The sequence below is a fragment of the Mycteria americana genome, chromosome 3, assembly GCF_035582795.1.
Source record: "Mycteria americana isolate JAX WOST 10 ecotype Jacksonville Zoo and Gardens chromosome 3, USCA_MyAme_1.0, whole genome shotgun sequence".
In the NCBI taxonomy this organism is placed as follows: domain Eukaryota; kingdom Metazoa; phylum Chordata; class Aves; order Ciconiiformes; family Ciconiidae; genus Mycteria; species Mycteria americana.
The window spans coordinates 1,710,430-1,731,177 of NC_134367.1; the positions used below are offsets into that span (position 1 = coordinate 1,710,430).

Consider the following 20,748-nt stretch of genomic DNA (forward strand, 5'->3'; position numbering starts at 1 on the left):
GGCAGCGACCTCCAGGGCTACGAGGGTGTCGGGGACAGTGCTGGCAGGGGGCACAGGCATTGGGGCCACTCTGTGCCTCGTCCCCACCCTTGCAGGGCTGCTGCGTCCCCAGCTGCTCCATCCCAGGCCCCTGCTTCATCCTTGTTTCTGAATGTCCCTCCAAGGAGCCTTTCGGGAGCGCTGCCACGGCTCCAGCGATGCAGCCCCAGCTCTTGCTCCGCTTCCCCTGGGGCCGGGGGCTGAGCTCCCCAGGAGGGCACCTGCCATGGCCACAGTGGGCAAAGGGCTCTGAGACCCCCAGCCTGGGTGCCCCACAGTAGCCAGCTGGGCACCTCTACCAGCCCCGCTGAGGGATGCACAGCCTCGGCATCCACGCCATCCTCCAGCCCCACTTCTTAACCAGGCCTTAACAAGGCCAAGTGCAAGGTCCTGCACTTGGGCCACAGCAACCCCATGCAACGCTGCAGGCTTGGGGAAGAGTGGCTGGAAAGCTGCCTGGTGGAAAAGGACCTGGGCGTGTTGGTCGACAGCCACCTGAATATGAGCCAGCAGTGTGCCCAGGTGGCCAAGAAAGCCAATGGCATCCTGGCTTGTATCAAAAATAGCGTGGCCAGCAGGACTGGGGCAGTGATCGTCCCCTGTACCCGGCACTGGTGAGGCTGCACCTCGAATGCTGTGTTCAGTGTTGGGCCCCTCACTCCCAGAGAGACATGGAGGGGCTGGAGCGTGTCCAGAGAAGGGCAACGGAGCTGGGGAAGGGTCTGGAGCACAAGGCTGATGGGGAGCGGCTGAGGGACCTGGGGTTGTTGAGCCTGGAGAAGAGGAGGCTGAGGGGAGACCTCATCGCTCTCTACAGCTGCCTGAAAGGAGGGTGTAGAGAGGTGGGGTCGGTCTCTTCTCCCAGGTAACAAGTGACAGGACGAGAGGAAATAGCCTCAAGTTGCGCCAGGGGAGGTTTAGACTGGATATTAGGAAATTTTACTTCACCGAAAGGGTCGTCAAGCACTGGAACAGGCTGCCCAGGGAAGTGGTGGAGTCCCCATCCCTGGGGGTATTTAAAAGCCGTTTGGATGAGGTGCTTAGGGACATGGTGTAGTGTGAGTCTGTGATTCTCTGGACTGAAGCCACGGATGGGACCCCCAGAGGAGGAAGGCAAAAGAGGAGGCCCAGCCAGGACCAGCAGTGCGGCGCAGGGGACGCAGGCCCTCAGCAGTATCTCGCAGTACCCCCTGGCCATTTTGCAGCACCAGTAATTCGCCCTTCACCCCCCCTTTCTCGCTCCTTCCCCTTGGGACCGAGCCCGCCGCCGCCCCGCCTCAGGGCAGCTGCCTCTCGCCGCATGCGCAGTAACGGCCGCTGTGTGGAGCGCGCCGCGCGCCGCTGGAGAGCGGGAAGGGGGAGCGCGCATGCGCAGTCGTGCTGTTGCCGAGCGACGCGGAGCCGCCGGTGGGGCTGCGATGCGCAGGCGCTGTGTTGGGGTTGCTAGGCGGCGGCGGGACGCTGCAGCCGCGTTGCGCATGCGCGGTAGCTGCCTCTCCGGGCGAGCCGGGGCTGGATGAGGCGGGGAGCGGAGGCGGCGGTAGCGGCGGGCGGGCGGGCCCCGGCCCCGGCCCCGGCCCCGGCCCTGGCCCTCAGCGACCCCGGCCTCGGCTCCGAGGAGCGCATCGCCGCCCGTCGCCGCCGTATCGCTGCCCGCCTCGATGCCAAGCGCCGGTGAGAAACGGGGCACGTCCCCCCCCCTGCCCCGGTTGCCGTGGCCTGCACCCCGAGCCGGCTCCCCCTAAATCAGAGCCGGCTCCAGGCCCTTCCCTGCCCCAAACCGGCACCAAGTCCTGCACCTTCTCCCCAAAGCCCATGGCTGGGCACAGATCATCTCCTCTCCCCCAAACTGGCAGTGGGGTTGATGCCCCCACCCCCAAACCAGAGCCACTTCCAGACCCCTTACCCCAAACTGGCACCCAGGCCTGAGCCCCTACCCAGGACCAGCACTGGCTCAGAGACCCTCCCCAGAGCTCAGAACATCCCCTGCCCCGCTCCGGCACTGGGGCCAGGACCCCTACCAGGACCTGGCAGGGGGCAGGGACCCAGCGTGGCCTTGCCGGCCTTCAGGGCACCCAGGACCTCTCCCCAAGCCGGCCTTGGGTCAGGGACCACCCTGAATCCTGAACCGGTCAGAGACATTCCCCGTTCCCTGCAAACGGCAGCAGGTCAGGGACCACCCCTCCCAATCCCAGCTCAGCCCAAAGTCAAGGACATCCCTGTCCTGTCCCCAGCCCAGCACTGGGGCAGCCATACTCCCTTCCCCACGATATTGCCCTGCCATGGACCCGCTGCCCCCCCGTGTTATCCCACAAGTGTGCGGTCGTTTACCCGGTGTGCGAGACGCCGATATACGCACAGGGCAGAGGTATTTTATTTCGTGTCTGCACCGAGATGGGTGCTAGGTGGTAGCCCCACAAAGCTAGCACAAAGTTGGGTCATACAGGTACAGTATTTATACAGTCTAGTTATGCATACGCATAAGTAATTACACAACGCAGTTTTCTATTGGTCTAAATGTCTCTTATTTAAACTTAAACCTACGGTGCTACTTCAATATTCTGTGCATGCCCAAAGGTGGGGGGGTCTCTGCTTGGGCCAGGGTCTCCAGCTCAAGGGCTCTGACTTTTAGTATTATCATGAGGACAGTTCACGTGAGGGTGCTTCTTATCACACTTCTACTAGCAGTTTCAGATGGTTCCCAAAACATCTTCATTAGCTTACATATTTCTCCAGGATGTGCTTTACTCCCAAGGACAGTAATTCTTGTTTAGACGTTCTGTGTTCCAGTCTGAATCCCCCTTATCAACTTTACCTACGTCCTGGCCTTCCACCAGCTCCTGATAGACTACAGTTGCCCCCTTTGAGACTATGAGACTTTTCTTCATAGTCCTCATGTCTCTCATTACTAGTTCTCATGAATAGTATACTCTTTCCAGCAGTAACTTGTACAATTCGTCGTCTAACACATTTTACAGCACAACTAACAACAATGCAGATGATTATCATGATGAGTACAATTATAATCATTGTTTGAAGTAAACTTGCCAACCATCCAGTTAGGGAGAGTCCAGGACAAAATCAGCACCAGGCCAGTGGCCTCCTGGATCAGGCCGATGTCGTTCCCGAAACTGGGACTCGCCAGCAGTGGGGCACACCTTTCCCCAAGGCAGGACTGAACTGGGGTCCTCTCCCAAGCTGGGTGGGATCCGGCCATGAAGTGGCAGTACCCTGCCACCCTCTCCTGAGCTGGGGCTGGGTCAGGGTCCCGTCTTCCCCCAGCCTGGGGAAAACTGCGGCAGTAACCGCCATCTCCTCTCCGAAGAGGGAGTAAACCGCAACAAGGTGCCTGTGGATCCTGTTACCAAACCACGGGACCAAACCGTACCTAGGTCAGTAATATCCACTCCCACCCAAAGAGGCTTGTTTTCTCCTTCCTGATCCCAGAGCCTTCCCTTTAGGTTAGACTAATCCCAAGGAATTAGCACGGGATCGCTGCCCACCCTGAAATGGCTCCAGACAGAAGCTGGCTGTCTTTGTGGCCAAGCAAGGGTCCCTCACAGCCACCTCAGGGCTGCTCCCAGGCAGCCTCTGCTCCCCGCCTTCCTCCCCCCGGGAAGCAAACAGGGGCTGAGCCCCCCAGCCCTGTGCTGCAGGAGTAACCAGCCCTGGGCTGCACTCCCAGCTCCAGAAAGGGAAGCCTAGACCCTGTTTTCCCTCAGAGAGGCTGTCCCACCCTTACCTACCTCTTTTCTGCATCTGTGGGGACCGCCGGTCACAAGCGGTGTTCCCCAGGGCTCGGTGTTGGGGCCAGTTCTGTTTAACATCTTTATCAATGATCTGGACGAAGGGATCGAGTGCACTCTCAGTCAGTTTGCAGACGACACCAAGTTGTGTGGGAGTGTTGATCTGCTGGAGGGTAGGCAGGCTCTGCAGAGGGACCTGGACAGGCTGGATCGATGGGCTGGGGTGAATTGTATGAGGTTTAACAAGGCCAAGTGCAAGGTCCTGCACTTGGGCCACAGCAACCCCATGCAACGCTACAGGCTTGGGGAAGAGTGGCTGGAAAGCTGCCTGGCAGAGAAGGACCTGGGGGTGTTGGTTGACAGCCGCCTGAATATGAGCCAGCAGTGTGCCCAGGCGGCCAAGAAGGCCAATGGCATCCTGGCCTGTATCAAAAATAGCGTGGCCAGCAGGACTAGGGAAGTGATTGTGCCCCTGTACTCGGCACTGGTGAGGCCGCACCTCGAATACTGTGTTCAGTGTTGGGCCCCCCACTACAAGAGGGATATTGAGGTACTGGAGCGCGTACAGAGAAGGGCAACGAAGCTGGTGAAGGGTCTGGAGCAGAAGTCTTATGAGGAGCGGCTGAGGGAGCTGGGACTGTTTAGCCTGGAGAAAAGGAGGCTGAGGGGAGACCTCATCGCTCTCTACAACTACCTGAAAGGAGGTTGTAGAGAGGTGGGGGTCGGTCTCTTCTCCCAGGTAACAAGTGATAGGACAAGAGGAAATGGCCTCAAGTTGCGCCAGGGGAGGTTTAGACTGGATATTAGGAAATTTTTCTTCACCGAGAGGGTTATCAAGCATTGGAACAGACTGCCCAGGGAAGTGGTTGAGTCGCCGTCCCTGGAGGTATTTAAAGGACGTTTGGATGAGGTACTTAGAGACATGGTGTAGTGGTGGTTTTTGGCAGTGTTTGGTTTATGGTTGGACTCGATGATCTTAAAGGTCTTTTCCAACCTATATGATTCTGTGATTCCTAGCCTGGGTCTAAGCCTCCCGAGGGGAAGAGAGAGCCAAGTGTGCTGTGCTGAACCATGCAGTCTGGGCTGGGATCCCAGATCCAAGGCCATCTCCGAGCATTAGGAAGATGGTGTGGTGCAAAATGTTCTGTCTTTTCCCCTTTTCTGCCCAGGGAGGCCCTTGGAGAAGATGCAGAGCCGAAGGTGGCCGAGGAGGAGGAAGAGCAGAGAAGGAGCCATAAGCAGATTGAGGAGAGCAGGCAGGTACGGCAGTAGGACAGGAAGGTCCTCTCAGATCCCCGACCTCTAGACATTTGGCTTTACCCTCCTTTTAGCTTTGTGCGATGCTTAGTGTTGCACAGCAGCATTTATGTGAGAAGAAGCAGGGACAGAAACTCCTCAGGACTGGGTGGGGGGTGATTCTTGGACTGGATCCTGGGGATATGATTTCCCTGGGACAAACAGCCCATGGATTGGAAGGATCTGGGACTGACGCCATGCATCCAAACCCCAACCCAAAGCCTTAGCCCCATCCACACACGCAGGGGAAGCAACACAAGGTGCTCTGAGCACATTCCTCTTGGTGCTGATGGCCTGCAGGGCTTTCCAGGAGAGGGAGGACGCATGGATGCGTTGTGGTCCTTGCAGTTCTCATCAAACCCTGCCATAGCATGGGAAGATGTGGCTTATGGGTCCACGTAGGCACCTCAGCACGGGGATAGGAGCCAGACCCTGGAGAGGTTTCTCCAGCATCCCTTCCTCCAGAGCTCACATCTCCCGGTATGACATGTGTACCACCTGCTTCACAGAGGCTGGCCAAGCTGCTCTTCGATGGCACGCAGATGGTGACAAATATCCAGGTGGCTGCTGACTTGAGGGAAACGCAGAGGAGGGCAGAGGAGGCAGAGCTGAAGCTGCAGAGGTAAGAGGCTGCACGGTGGGTCTGCGCTGCTGGGAAGGAGCAGTGCAGATGTTGGTGTAGCTTTTGGAGGACATCCTAACTCTGGTCATCCAGGAACGCTTAGCAGTTAGGGCAACACTGAAATTAGGTTCAAAAGGAAAATTTAGGCACACAAAGAGCCTCCAGGTCCCACCTGCCACAGCTGGATCTTTACAGGGCTGTGCAGGTCAAGGCTGGTGGCTTCCCCAGGTGCCATGGCAGTACTACAGACTGTCTGGTTACCAATCTCCTCCAGACCCATCACATCTTCAGCTCCAGAGTGTGAGAAATGCAGCTGGTTCTCAGCTTTTCACCAGGAGTCTTTGTACTTGTGGTCTCCTTGCTTGAGAAGCACAGGCACAGCTGTCCTTGCTTCTGGCTTGCCGAGCAGCTCTCCTGAGCCTAGAGGTGACACCACGGTGGAGAACATGCCACCCTATGCTAAGAGGTGGCTCAGTAAATGGTCTGTTTCCAGAAGTTGCCCTCCAGTCATGGAGATAGGGATAGTTATTAGCCATACCATGGGAATGTGCTGGGCCAGCCACAACAGGCTGTGTGCGAGGAGTGGGAAGAACGCGAGGCTGTGCTAACTTGAGAAATTGGATATTAAGGTCTTTGCAGTGAGAGTGGTCAAATGCTGGCTCAGGGGCCCCTGGTGTTGCAGAGATCTTCCTCCTTGGAGATACTCAGCACATGCCTGGACAAGGCCCTGCACAACCTACACTGACATTGAAGTTAATCCTGCTGTGACCGGGAGTCGGTGATCTCCCGAAGCCCTTCCAGCCTCCATTATTCTCTGATCCTCTTGTGTGCCTTCCTGGGCAAGGTTTGCTTCACCAGAGGAGCTGGGCAGTCTCCAAGGGACTGGCTCTTTCAGCTCTACTCCCAGGACTCGAAGATCAGCTAGGAAACACCGAGTCCTTGCTCCTACTGCCTTTGGAGGGCACTGTAGGAACATTTTATGGGAAGCTGGCTGGAGCAAGACTCCTGTCCCTTGCTCGGATGGTTTCCCAGTGGGAATCTCATCAAGGAACCAGGTGCTGTGTCCAGGAACTGCCCGAAGAGCAGGTTTGGGGGTGGCAAAGGTGGTGGCTGCTGCTCAGCCTGAGACAAGGGCCATCTCCAGAGCACGTTGGGTGGTGTCTCTGTTTGGAAGAAGAAAGAGTTTTGTAATATGGACGTGGGCTGTTTCAGTGCCATTTGGCTTTAGCTGGAGTATGGTCTCTGGACAGTTTGACTCCCAAGTCTAGGAGTAGCTGGGAGGCTGTTTGGCACTGCTTGTCCATCACGTCTTGCCCAGAGACAGCTCGCTTGGCAGAAGGACTAGCGCTCCTTGCAAAGGTGACTGCTGCTTGAGCTGAGCTCTTTAGTCTTTTCTCCTCCGGGTAAGCCGTTGTTAGAGCACTGGGCAAGGGCAGAGCTGGGGAAATGCCTGTCTGAAGAGAAGGGCCTGCAGGATGCCAGCTCTGCCCTTGTGTGATGCTCCAACAAGCACTTGCAAGAAAGCTGCTGCTCCACTGATGTCTTGATGCCACTTTGAATTCAAACTGGGTTATGCAGGAAAGTGCTCCGGCAGCGTGGGCCACCGAACCACGTCTGAAGCACTTGCCGCCCTGCCCCGGCTCCCCGTTTGCCATGTGCTCCTTACTGCCTGCAGGGTGGAGAAGCTGGAGAATGAAGCCAAGTCTAGCACATCCAAGTTTGAGGAGATCACCTCCAAGTGGGCCTTGGCCAAGGAGATGACGATCCCGCAGGAGCTGTGGCAGCTGCTGAACCAACAGCAGCAGCAGTGCGCGCTGCTTCTGGAGGAGAAGAACAAGCTCATCGGTGACCTGCAGCAGGTAGCGTGGGGACCAGGCAGGGACAACCAGGAAGGACGGAAGGGTTCAAGCTCTGGAGGATGCTGTTCTGAAGTAACGATCATCCCTGCCTGGCTCTTCAGTCATCCCTCTGTCTGGATCTTCAGTTCACCAGTACATTGCAGAGATCCATGTCATGTCAGTTAGTCTGGGTCAAAACTGCAGTGCCCGTGTCCCCAGAGCGGAGGATGAGATCAGGTGCCCTGGCACCGTTCAGTGTACAAGGACAGACACACGGGACACTTGTAGCAGTAAGACAAACAGGTCCCAGATTGCACAGTAAAAAAAAAAAAAAGGCAAATGAGCAGACAGGGGGAGTGTGTTTTTAGAGAGAAGAAAGCTTTCCCCGCAGCAAGTTCCCTGGCCCCCAGCGAAGGAGTGGTGTGTCTGCAGGCATGTCACCTCCCACTCCGTCTCACCTGGACCTTTTGGCAGTAATGATCTGTCTCTCCTCCCATCTTCTCTTGACTGTCTGTTTTTTTGCTCTTATCACCTCTTCTCCTTTGGAAAAGGCAGCATCTGGGTCTTACCCTCTCAGTTAGCCCCTAAGGATTCCTGGTCAAATAATTCTGATTTCAGCATCTGCTCTCCTCCTCCAGGAGCTGAAAAACAAAGATGAGCAATATGTGCAGGCCATTAAGAAGCAGTCGGATGATATCCACCTGCTTTTGGAGAGAATGGAGGAACAGATCAGGATCATGCTGAAAACTTACCGTCACAAACTCCTACAGATTGAGGTAGCCAGTTCATATGGTGGAGGAAGAGTCCAATGAGAAAATCTGCAGCCGCTTGCTTCTCCATATCTATGGCAAAAAGCCCTCAGGCTCATTGCCCTGGCTGGGTTGGCTACTATCCAGAGCAGCAGGGCTAATGTCTTGGTGAATGAGGCTGAAATCTGGCCAAGCAAGAGCACTGAATGGTGCTGAGTGCTGAGGGGCTGGTCTATAACGTGCTGTGAATGACTGTGGTTCAGTGCAGAGCAACTCGGCGGCATGTGAAAGCTGTCGCTGCTTGATGGCTGATTATTCATGTCTCTAAAAGCCAGAAAGGACCGTTGTGGTTCTTCAGCCTGACCTCCTGCAGAGCACACAGTCCCACCTCGCAGATCAAACCTGCGTTTGTTGCTGAGCGAGGGCATCTCTCCCCCTTTAATGCCTCATTAGGTGAAATTAGGTGGCTGTCTGACCAAGCTCCACTGCTAATCATCAAGCAATGATTTCCAGTCAACTCACAGAGCTACCCACCACCAAGAGCATCCCTCCCAGCTCTGGGTGGCTGATAGCAGTAGTCCCTGTGGGGTCATGGTGTGAGGTCTCTGCCAGTGGGGTCCTGGTATGGAAAGGAGAGATCAGGCCAGCGTTCATCGGACAGCGACACCAGTCTGCAGCCGATCCTCTCCTGGAGGCTGCTGGCCTGGACTAGTGTAAGGTTGGCAATGAGTGGTGCCAACATGATGGTGAAGGGCTCTGTCTCCTTCACAGAAAGCTTTTGAGCTCGAACGGCGAGAGCTGCTGGACAACAACAGGAAGAAGTGGGAGAAAGCCATCCAGGCCCACAACGCACAGGAGGTAAGGTCCATATGAAATTTAGAATCATAGAACCACAGAATCATTTAGGTTGGAAAAGACCCTTAAGATCATCGGGTCCAACCGTTAACCTAACACTGCCCAGCCCACCACTACACCATGTCCCTGAGCACCTCATCTACATGGCTTTCAAATACCCCCAGGGATGGGGACTCCACCACTTCCCTGGGCAGCCTGTTCCAGTGCTTGACGACCCTTTCGGTGAAGAAATTTTTCCCAATATCCAATCTAAACCTCCCCTGGTGCAACTTGAGGCCATTTCCTCTCGTCCTATCACTTGTTACCCGGGAGAAGAGACTGACCCCACCTCTCTACACCCTCCTTTCAGGCAGTTGTAGAGAGCGATGAGGTCTCCCCTCAGCCTCCTTTTCTCCAGGCTCAACAACCCCAGGTCCCTCAGCCGCTCCCCATCAGCCTTGTGCTCCAGACCCTTCCCCAGCTCCGTTGCCCTTCTCTGGACATGCTCCAGCCCCTCCATGTCTCTCTTGGAGTGAGGGGCCAAAGGCTGCCAGGACCAGTGCTGCTCTCCAGCACTGGGCTGCCTTGAAAAGCACACGTGCACGAAGGCAGCTGGTTCCTCAGGAGTGTGGGGGGCAAAGGGGCAGTTTTTCAGCCTGCTCTGCAGGGGAATTACGCATGCATGACCTTGCTTTGGGCTAGCCAAAGGAGCTGTGATCGCGGAGGAAGCTGTCACTATTGATGGATGGTGTTGTCCTCTTGCCCGTAGCTGGAATACCTGCATGCCCGTATGAGGAAGGTGGAAGAGTTTGAGAAACAGCTGAATCAGCTGCGGGTGGAGGATGAGGAGGAGTATAACAGCATGAAGATCCAGCTGGAGAACGACGTGCAGGTACAGAAAAGGCTGGTGTGTGCCATGTGGGGAGGCAGTGGAGCAGATCTCCTTGGGCTTTTCTGTGTGTAGCTGGCTCTGTGGGGCAGGTAGACGGTATGAAAGCTGCAGCTGGTATCTGGTCATCTCAGCTCTTCAGTGTGCACAGTCCAGCCCCGTGTCAACAGCTCCATCAAGCTGTTGTTCTCTCCTCTCCATGGGTCCTACACCACAGTGTCCGCCTGCCCTTGGCTCTCAGAGGTCTGTAGCACATGAACTGTAGCTCTAAGATGTAGGAAGCACCTGGGAAGGTCAAGGGGTTTGCTACTTCTGGCATCATGATTGGTAGGAGGATCAAATAGTGTGAGTGTCCTGACCCCAGACCATTTCAGATCAACCTAATTTCTTCCTTTGTCAGGGTCCTTGTCCTAGGAGGTGTGAGCTTTTTCCTCTGACATCTAGCCATAGACCCATGATTTCTTTAATGCCTATGAAGTCCACTTGGTGTGAGAACTATCACGACTTTGCCCTTACTCAGGCAGGAGAGCATGCAGTGGAAGAGCACAGCCCTGGCACACCGCTGGCTGAACAAGCACCAGGGGCTCTCACTGCAGATCCAAACCTCGTAGCTGTGGCTTCCCCGAGATACAGATACCTTTTAATCCACTGCACTCTCTGTGGGCAGTGGTGTCAGCAAAGCAGTGCATCTATGACACTCTGCAATCCTGCTGGTCCCCTGGATGGCAGCCCAGGCGCTGGTCCTAAGGCTGTCAGGTTTAGCTTTGCCCAGCATCAGGTTTAGCTTTGCCCAGCATCAGGTTTAGCTTTGCTGAGCCTCCCCTGCTCAGCAGAGAGCCCTGCCGCCGCTGACACCTTCCCTGCTAGTTGGCATGTGTTGCTTCCCCGGCTGCACAGTAGAAATGCCACACGTTGCATTTGGACTTTAGAAAGGCTCATCCCATGGGATGTCCTCCTAGGGCTGATGTCTAGAAGGTTTTGCACGACTTCAGGTGAAATATTACTGTTGCAAAGTCCCTGTCAGCCTAAAAGGGCATGTCCAGGGAGGGCAGTCCTGACTTTGCGGTTTCTTCTCCTTCATATTGATAACCTGGAAGGTGACTGAGAGTGTGTAACGTTCGCAGGTGGCTCTGAGCCATTTGGGGTGGGAGGCAGCAGAATGCTGGAGATCAAGGTTCGCAGACGGCGATGTGGGGCTGTTGTAAAAATGCACCTGCTGCTGTTAGCTGTAGCTGTGGGAGGGTTTATATATAAGGCAAGGGAGGTAATTATTCCTCTCTACTTTACACCTACGTGCCCTTGTCCAGGTTTGGCAACACGCTTGGGAACAGCAGAGAGAGTCTAGAACAGACCAAGTAGACAAATGACCCCTAAGAAAAGGCTGAAAGGCTGCTTAGACCAGGGAAGAGATTTCTGTAGGGAGGTGATAAGTCTACAAATATGAACAATTCTGTATGACGCAGGAATGACTGATGAACTGAATGACAATATGGACAATTCTGTATGATGGACTGAATGACTTCTTCTCTGTGTTCACTGGAGATGCAAGAAAAAAATCACGGGGCTGAGTTTTGGTAGGGAAGATTTAAATTGGCATTCAGATCGAGGGTTGAAATTTCAAGCTAGGAAAGCCTAGAAAAGGCAAGGACTTGCTTGATGGTTAGCTAGAGTGACTGTGCCCTTGGTTTGCTGCTCTTTGACGCAGGGTTTTAGGAACAGCTTAAATCAACTTCTGCTGGGGCTGATTTGGTGAAGTTGTTCCCTCTGTGGGGCAGAGGGATGCAGTAGATGTCCTCCTGGTTCCCTTTAGCACTGCAGTTGTGTAACTCTTTATAGCACGGACTTCACCCTTCCAGTGCAGGGAGAATAAGAAAAGAGGAGTTGGAAACACCTATTTTCCTGATTAACCTGTGATATCTTTGTCCTGAGGTATCTGAAACAGGAGCTTAGCCAAGACCTAACGATGAAGTCCATGGTTTGGGGGTTATTGAGTACTCCCCAGTTTCACTAGATGGGAATCAGCATTTTAAATATGGGGTTTGGGCCACGGCTTTCCTCCATCTGCTGTAAGGAGAAGGTCCCTTGGCCCTGCTGGCATTTATCTCCATCTGTTCTTCAGTCAAGCTTTGATCCTAGCCAGGTGGGACTGCTTCTGAGTGTCTTCCCAGGTTGGTTGTACACTCCCTGTTGTACGTAGGGCTACCCAGGAGAGCTCTGAGCCAGCTAACCCAGGTACCGGTGTCTTCCCTGCTTCTAGCCTACAGCTCAGGACTCTTTACCTGCCCTCAGAGATCCCCCTGGGCCAAGAGCAAGCCTGATCCCCTGACGGAGAACCTGCTGGGTCTCTCTGCTGTGCAGATTGCTGTGCACAACCGAGCCTGTGGCTGATGCTGTAATTTGGGGCCATGCAGCAGCTTAATTCCAAACACTTCCTATCATGGAAGAAGTCTTTATAGGCCTTCCCCGTAAAGCGCTGTATTATGAGATTTTTCTGTATCAGGTTTCTGCCTCCACTTGCACATGGAAGACACTGATATATTAATGAATTAAACCATGCCAGGCCCAGACACTGCCTCTCACCCATCCAAGCGGTCACGCTGCCTGCTCCCGGAGTTTCCGTGCCACTGTGTCCCCCTGAGCTCTCTCCCAAATGAGCTGCAGGGCTGGCAGAGAGCAGTGATCCCAGTAGAGTGTCATGCCCCCAGCCCAGAGCAGCAGCCCCAGGAGACTGGGGCAATCAGCCCGGGAAGGGGCTCCTCCTTTCCATCAGCTGGCTCGCTGGGCAAAGAACTGGCTGGACGGCCGGGCCCAAACAGTGGTGGTGAATGGAGTTTACTCCAGTTGGCGGCCGGTCACAAGCGGTGTCCCCAGGGCTTGGTGTTGGGGCCAGTTCTGTTAACATCTTTATCAATGATCTGGACGAGGGGATCGAGTGCACCCTCAGTCAGTTTGCAGATGACACCAAGTTGTGTGGGAGTGTTGATCTGCTGGAGGGTAGGCAGGCTCTGCAGAGGGACCTGGACAGGCTGGATCCATGGGCCGAGGTCAATTGTATGAGGTTTAACAAGGCCAAGTGCAAGGTCCTGCACTTGGGCCACAGCAACCCCATGCAACGCTGCAGGCTTGGGGAAGAGTGGCTGGAAAGCTGCCTGGTGGAAAAGGACCTGGGGGTGTTGGTCGACAGCCGCCTGAATATGAGCCAGCAGTGTGCCCAGGTGGCCAAGAAAGCCAATGGCATCCTGGCTTGTATCAAAAATAGCGTGGCCAGCAGGACTAGGGCAGTGATCGTGCCCCTGTACTCGGCACTGGTGAGGCCGCACCTCGAGTGCTGTGTTCAGTGTTGGGCCCCTCACTCCCAGAGAGACATGGAGGGGCTGGAGCGTGTCCAGAGAAGGGCAACGGAGCTGGGGAAGGGTCTGGGGCACAAGGCTGATGGGGAGCGGCTGAGGGACCTGGGGTTGTTGAGCCTGGAGAAGAGGAGGCTGAGGGGAGACCTCATCGCTCTCTACAACTGCCTGAAAGGAGGGGGTAGAGAGGTGGGGGTCGGTCTCTTCTCCCAGGTAACAAGTGATAGGACGAGAGGAAATGGCCTCAAGTTGTGCCAGGGGAGGTTTAGACTGGATATTAGGAAATTTTTCTTCACGGAAAGGGTTGTCAAGCATTGGAACAGGCTGCCCAGGGAAGTGGTGGAGTCACCATCCCTGGAGGTATTTAAAAGCCGTTTGGATGAGGTGCTTAGGGACATGGTGTAGTGGTGGTTTTGGCAGTATTAGGTTTATGGTTGGACTCGATGATCTTAAAGGTCTTTTCCAACCTATATGATTCTGTGATTCTGTGATTCAGCTGTCGAGCAAACGGGGAGTGCCGGGTTGCTGAGATGTCTCCACTGCAGATGTCTCCTCCATTGCAGTTGTGGAGCCAAGGGGAGGACTCACTGCCTCTCTCCTGTCCCCCAGGCTATGCAGCGAGATGCTGCCGTCACAAGCTGGAGAAGTGGGCCCATGTGAACCTCCTGAGGTTCAACAAGGCCAAGTGCAAGGCGCTGCACATGGGTTGGGACAGCCCCTGGTATCGATACAGGCTGGGGGATGAAGGGATTGGGAGCAGCCCTGCGGAGAAGGACTTGGGGGTACTGGTGGATGAAAAGCTGGACATGCCCTGGCAATGTGCGCTCGCAGCCCAGAAAGCCAACCCTGTCCTGGGCTGCATCACCCGCAGCGTGGCCAGCAGGGCGAGGGAGGGGATTCTGCCCCTCGACTCCGCTCTGGTCAGACCCCCCCTGCAGTGCTGCGTCCAGCTCGGGGGTCCTCAGCACAGGAAAGACATGGACCTGCTGGAGCGGGTCCAGAGGAGGCCACGGAAACGGTCAGAGGGCTGGAACCCCTCTGCTGTGAGGAAGGGCTGAGAGAGCTGGGGCTGTTCAGCCTGGAGAAGGCTCTGGGGAGACCTTATTGGGGCCTTTCAGTTCTTAAAGGGGGCTTATAAGAAAGATGGGGACAGACTTTTTAGTAGGGCCTGTAGTGACAGGACAAGGGGTGATGGTTTTAAACTAAAAGAGGGGAGATCCAGACTAGAGATAAGGAAGAAATGTTTTATGCTGAGGGTGGTGAGACACTGGCCCAGGTTGCCCCGAGAGGTGGTCGATGCCCCGTCCCTGGAAACATTCCAGGTCAGGTTGGCCGGGGCTCTGAGCAACCTGCTCTGGTTGAAGATGTCCCTGCTCGTGGCAGGGGGTTGGACTGGATGGCCTTTAAAGGTCCCCTCCAACCCAAACCGTTCTCTGATTCTATTCTATGATTCTATGAAATGCTTCAGTTATTTGTTTTGTTCTGGTTTCCTTAAGACCTGGAGTCTGTGCAGTCACTCCTCCTGTGTGTCCCTTCCTCCAGCTCGCCAAGTAACTTCTGAGCCTCTTGGTTAATTCAGAGACATGCAATTCCTAAAACTGACATGAAAATCGGCAGCTACATTGAGGGGAGAGGCCCAGATCAGTGCCCCTGATCAGGCCCCAGATCAGTGCCCCAGATCAGGCCCCCAGATCAGTTGAAAGTTGGGTACAACTTCTCCCTTCCTCAGACATGGCCGTGTAGCGTGTACTTATGGACAACCAGCATCTCCATCAGTCACCCATGAGCGATGCCGTGTGGCCAGGGGTTAGCAGGGGAAATGTGCATGGGAAGATGGGGTTTGGAGATGCAGGATCAGTAGGATCCAGGCTTCAGTGTGGCCTTTGCTCATGGCACAGCTTGTTTTCATGGTTTTTTTAAATGCCAGAACCTGGAGAGGCAGCTCCAGCAGATGAAAGCCATCTATCAGCTGAACCAGGAGAAGCTGGAATACAACCTTCAGGTGCTTAAGAAGCAGGACGAGGAGAACACCATCATCAGATCCCAGCAGAAGAGGAAGCTCAACCGGTAAAAATCCCTCCCTGGAAGATGGGTTCTGCCTTACCTGCCATCGCCTCCCATATACCATGCTGTGTGGAGCCCGCCACCTAGCACAGGCCAACGAGCTTTGTCCCAACCCATCCCTGGGCAGGGGCAGGGGTTAGCCCAGGGCAGGGCCATCCCCAGAGCACTTTAAATAGGCTGGCCATGACCAACCTGTGCCAGCTGCATGAGGGTCAGTCAGGCCTTGGCACTGAGTAGTCACTAGTAGATAAGCAGCCCCAAGTCCCAAAGCTTTCATGCAAGCTGGGTATGCCCAAAGGTGCCTCTTCGGGGATGCCCAACTTTGCTGTCCCTCCCCAGGCTCCACAGCTTGCTCAATAACCTGAGAACAAAACTGGCCAAACAAGAGAAGCAGTTCGGAGAGGAGAACCAGAGCCTGGCAGCCGACTGCGAGCGCATCACGGGGCAGTGCAAGGAGGTGCAGAGGAGGATGAGGTGGGGCGTGCGTGGGCATCCACCCGTGATGAGTCCTCGGAGCACCTAAGTGAGGTGCAGGGGTGCCTCACTCGTCATTTTGGGGCATGGAGCCTCCTTTCATGGGCCATCTCCCTTCCGCACAGGCACTTTGCTGTCAGCGACGCTGAGAAGTTCACAGAGGTCTGGCTTATGAACGAGGAAGAAGCCAAAGGGCTGATGCGGAAAGCCCTCGATGCAGATCGCATCATTCACACGCAGCAACTAGGGCTGCCCTGGGAAGAGCCTCGTTACTGGTTCCTGAACAATGTCGGCCCCCTTGGGCATTACAAGGCGAAGAGGATGGCGACCAAGCTGGCTGCGGAGGTCCTGACAGGTGGGATGCACTGGGAGATGCACTTGTGGCACTGGGAGACCCTCACCTTCCTCCATGACAGCCCCTTCTGTCACTCCTGTCCTTGCCGTTGCAAGGTGGGATCTTACAGGGGTGACATTGCGAGCCCAGGCAGGGGCTGTCCCCAGCCCTGAGCTGGCTTATGCCAAGCCAGCTTGGGGATCTTTGCACCGTACTTTGCCCAGTGCTCCCAGTTCCAGCAAGCTGACCAAAAACCAGCTCGTGTCCCAAGATCTTTGGCGTGCTTTCCAGGTCGCAGGGAACAATTGTGATTTCCCTGGTGACTCCTGCAGTGATGTGACTGGGGAGCACAGTCAAAGCACAAAGGCTTTTGCTCACCCTTCTTTCTCCGTGTTTCAGAGAGCAGCTCTGAGGGACAGGAGGAGGAAGGGAGAGAGAAGAAGGAAGAAGTGGGCAGTGGAGAAGGAGGAAAAGAAAACGCAGCGAAGGTTGAGGATAGAGTCACACCTCTGCAAAATATCTCCAAGAAGACTGCCAAGAGGATCCTGGAGCTCGTGAGCGAAGAGTCGGTGCGTGATGATGTAGCGCATGCTTTGATCGGGGAGCAGGCGTGCTGTCCCCTGGTTGCCCCAGCTTGTACTGGATCTCTTCCGAGCTCCACATCTTGGGGTGAAGGCTTCTGCATGGCACTGCCTTGCTATGCCAAGCAGCCTGTTGTCAGAGAGCTGCCCCAGGGCTGGGAGAGGATCTCCAGGCCTTTCCACTGTGTGTGGCACGTATATGATGCTAATAAAAGGTATTGGCAGGCACAAGCCCCGTTGCCCATACCCACAGCTCCCCAGGCCAGAATAAGCACAGGCAAACCTGCTGCATCTGATGCTCCGGGCTGTTCCCCGTCTCTGGGGACAGGCAGCAAAAGCTTCAGATCATGAGGTCCTTTTGGCATCACCGTGCTGATAACTCCATCTTCCCTGTCTGCTGGGTGGCTAGTCCAGAGCCTCCTGGCCCTGCCGGCCTCACGCCGCCCGCTCAGCCTGCCGTCGCAGGGTGACACAGCCATAGCATGGCACGGGCTGGCAGGGATGGAGACGCTCGCTATTTCTCTGCACCCTCTTCTCTTCGTGTCTCCCAAGGGTTTCCTCATTGAGAGCAAGCTGCTGAGGCCCCTGCACGTGCTGGGGAGACACGAGCGCACCCTCATGAAGCTCCATTCCATCTTTGCGGTGAGTTGTGGCTTGGCCCATCGGGGGCTGCGGGGAAGGCTGGTGATCACCAGGGAAAGCTCTGTGCCCCATGTCCGTGTGGCAAAGGACTGAGCTGCCCCAGGGAGGTCTGGCTGGGCTGCTGGGGGGACTCTGGGGCAGCGAGGGGAGAGGAGCACTGCGAGAGGGTGTGAAGCACCGTGGCCAGACGCTTCTCAAGCTCAAGGCCGTCCTGCTGATGAATTAAAAAACATCTCCAGGGCCCCTCCAGCCTGTTCTCAGACTCTCCCATCCACAGATACCCCCGGCTGTCCCACACAAACCGTGGCATTGCCAGAGGGGCACCCTCTGCTCCTGGGAAATGCTCTTTGTTTCGCTCCCCCTCCCGTGATGTCTCTGAGGGATGCTAACCTGGTTCCTCTGCTCCCCAGGCCCTTGAGATCGACAGTGAGGATGACCTGTACCAGCTGGTGGATTTTTTCATGAAGTACAAAGCCCAGGAGGTGGCTGTCAGCCAGGTGGGACCACCAGGGACAGCAGTGGGGAGAGCCCAGCAGAGCCAGGGGTCCAGGAAAGGGGGAGCAGCACATCTCCTGAACACCCAGGGAAGGCAGAGAGGGGGACCAGCGTGTTGACCTTGAAATGTTTCCCTGTGACCAGACAACGGAGATGAACATGCCAGGGCTGAGGGGTTGTAATCTTCTTCTGCCATGGCTGAACAGGGCCCCTTGCGCATGAATTTTTGCTTCAGCTCCCCATATTTGCCAAGGGACAGGGCTGCGGGCAGCTGGAAGCTCCCAGGGGGAAGGTGGCTCCTGGGGAGGAGGAGGAGGTGGTGGAAGGCACAGTACCCAGCTTGCTGGCCTTCCCTCCAGAGCCAGGGCAGCCCAGGTGGAGAAGATGTCACAGATCTGGCTGAGGACAGAGAGGACGGTGGATCCGGTGCCCAGAGGGACGAGCTCAAATCCCCTCGGAGCTCGCTGGGCTCCCTTCCATCTGTGTACATCCACGCTGACGACGTCCTAAAGATCCTGAAAGCGTTTGTGCAGGATTTTGACAAGCTGAGGTAGGACTAGGGGCAGAGTGGGGCTGTCGTCACTGGGAGGGAGCCAGACTGGGGCACAGGGGGGGCTAAGGGGGTGACTGTATTGCCCTGGCTGGAGCAAGAGCTTCCCCTGCCTGCCCTGCAAGATTTCAGAGGGGTGGAGAGGGTCCCATCAGGGCAAGAGGGTACAGACAGTGCCTGAGTGAGGGGTGGCTGAGGACAACCAGGCAGGAGATGACCAGCAGCCCGGGGAGGGGAGGGAAGCAAAGCCATGGGGCAGGCAGGTGCCAGCTGTGGGGTCGTGCTCATTCTTGTGACGGCGGCGATGGTGCTCAGTGAAGCTGAGGGGTACGGGGCTGTTCCTCGCCCGTGAAGAGCTGAGCCCCAGGGCTTTGTTCGCCGTCCCCCAGGGAGAAGGACGGATCAGCAAAGGAGGTGCTCCAGGTACGGGATAGCTCCAAGGATGGGGAGTACTGGGAAGCCCTGGCGCACGTTATCCCCGAGCCGACGTTGAAGCTGTGGGATGCGCTGGCAGTGGCACTGGAGGAATATTAGTGAGTGCCTGGCAGCGCCGTGGGGGACAGGGAAGGCTGGTGGCTTGGCTGGGGGAACCGCAGCGGGGCTGGCACCGACCGGCTGCGTCAACCCTCTGCCCTCCTTGCCCAGCGAGGTCCTCACGCGCAGGGCCAGCCTGCTCGCCGAAGCAGCCGTCCTGCAGCAGCAGAACTCGGAGCTGTGCCTGCTGCTGGAGGAGTACGTCAGCTCCGGGGTGAGTGCGGCATCCTCCTCTCCTGCAGCCTGGGGACGCCCCGCCACGCGTGCCCGACGCAGAGGTCCCAGACACGGGGGTCACTGCCTGGAGCCCCTCGGTGTCAGGCTCAGGGTGCTTCTCCCCGCAGGTGAACAGCAAGCTGCTCTCCCCTCCCACGCGGTGGATGGACCTGAAGCTGCCCTGCGCCGGGGAAGCGCGGTGAGTGCCCAGGGCCAGGCACGGCTTTTCTCTGCCCTGAGCTGAAGCTGTGTCTGGAGCCAGGGCTTCCTGGCAGGGACTAATAAACCCTTCCCAAATCTGGGCCGTGAGCGTGTGTGTGGCCTGCGAGGAGCATCCCTCTCGCCTCTGAAGGTGCCGGGGAGCCGCGGCCAAGCATCCCCCCGATCCAGGGGACTCCCCGCTTATGCTGCAAAGCCGTGTGGTCTGTGTCCTCCCTTCCCTCCGCAGAGCCGAACCCAGGCAGGAGCTTTCACCTCCCGCAGGTCAGCATCCCCACCGTCCCTAGAGGTCCTGGCTTCGGGAGAGCCCACCTTTCTTTACCGGATTTTACACCTTATTCCCCACTTTGCCTTTTGCTGCCCCAACACCTTTTCTCTCTCCCCCCCCGGAGACTCCTCGGTCCCAGCGCTGCTACATCTGTACCTAAATTCTGCATTTCCAGGGCGATATCAGCCCAAAGCAGTGCTACTGGCAGAGTTATCTCCAGGACGGCCGCGTCGCATCCATGACTCCCTTCCACCCCTCTGGTTCACACCAGTTATATCTCATTCCCAGTACAGGCTTCCTTATCTTTAGCCTTGAATCCCCCGCCTAACGCTAACACGGCACAAGCACTTTCTCATACCAGGGCAGAACAACACCTTTTTTTTTTTGCTCACTGGGGATCCATGCCCTTGAATAGTTTTCATTTTTCTCCTGGTCCCCATTGGGGGGGGGACACACCAGCTTCGAGGGCTGGTGCTCCCGTGGGGCGGCTTGCTCGCTGTACCCCTGGGGTACACAGGGATCCACAGGGCAGAAATGCAAACAAGAAGGCCAAGACCGAGAGGGTGGGAGGCAGGGAAAGGCTTTCGGGGCAGGGAAGGCAGGGACAGGCACGCTGCCTGGGACAAGGGAGTGGCAGACACCACCCAGCACACCTCGGCTCCTCCGACCTCCTGGGACCACCGAGGTGCCAGCTCCTGGAGTCAGGGGATGTCCCGAGAACCCAGGACCGAGCAACCTCCAGCTCCTGTAATCGCAGAGGGAGGCGAGCAAGTGGGTGTCAGCGGTCCCAGCCCCACGGGGGGGAGGGGGGCAGGAGAGCCCTAAACCCCCCCACCCCACACGGGACAAGCACCGGGCGAGTCGGGGGGACCATGAACCGGTGAAGATGCCCCCAGCAGCAGCAGGAGGGCTGAACCCCGGGGCGGGGGGGGGGGGGGGGGCCGGGAGAGCCTCCGGCGCGGGGCCGGTGGGGTCGTGGGGCCGTGCCCGGCCGAGGGCCCGCCCCGGCGG

General features: G+C 56.6%; 1 protein-coding gene across 1 annotated transcript; it reads left to right on the top strand.

Moving 5' to 3' along the window:
- Positions 1-1,555: 1,555 nt before the first annotated feature.
- Positions 1,556-19,552, top strand: DRC1 (dynein regulatory complex subunit 1). The gene is made up of 17 exons (XM_075497142.1): positions 1,556-1,713; positions 4,955-5,045; positions 5,591-5,703; positions 7,379-7,562; positions 8,180-8,317; positions 9,062-9,148; positions 9,894-10,016; positions 15,288-15,427; positions 15,764-15,898; positions 16,024-16,253; positions 16,632-16,801; positions 17,366-17,455; positions 17,866-17,952; positions 18,310-18,500; positions 18,890-19,033; positions 19,146-19,248; positions 19,379-19,552. The coding sequence occupies exons 1-17, from the start codon at positions 1,556-1,558 to the stop codon at positions 19,451-19,453; spliced, it is 2,259 nt and encodes a 752-aa protein (XP_075353257.1). The 3' UTR covers positions 19,454-19,552.
- The last annotated feature ends 1,196 nt before the right edge of the window (positions 19,553-20,748 follow it).

Coding starts and splice junctions, on each gene's coding strand:
- DRC1 (XM_075497142.1), top strand. CDS start 1,556: ATGAGGCGGGGAGCGGAGGCGGCGGTAGCGGCGGGCGGGCGGGCCCCG. Junction 15,899..16,023: donor GAGGTGCAGAGGAGGATGAG/GTGGGGCGTGCG, acceptor CCTTCCGCACAG/GCACTTTGCTGTCAGCGACG. Junction 19,249..19,378: donor AGGAGTACGTCAGCTCCGGG/GTGAGTGCGGCA, acceptor TTCTCCCCGCAG/GTGAACAGCAAGCTGCTCTC.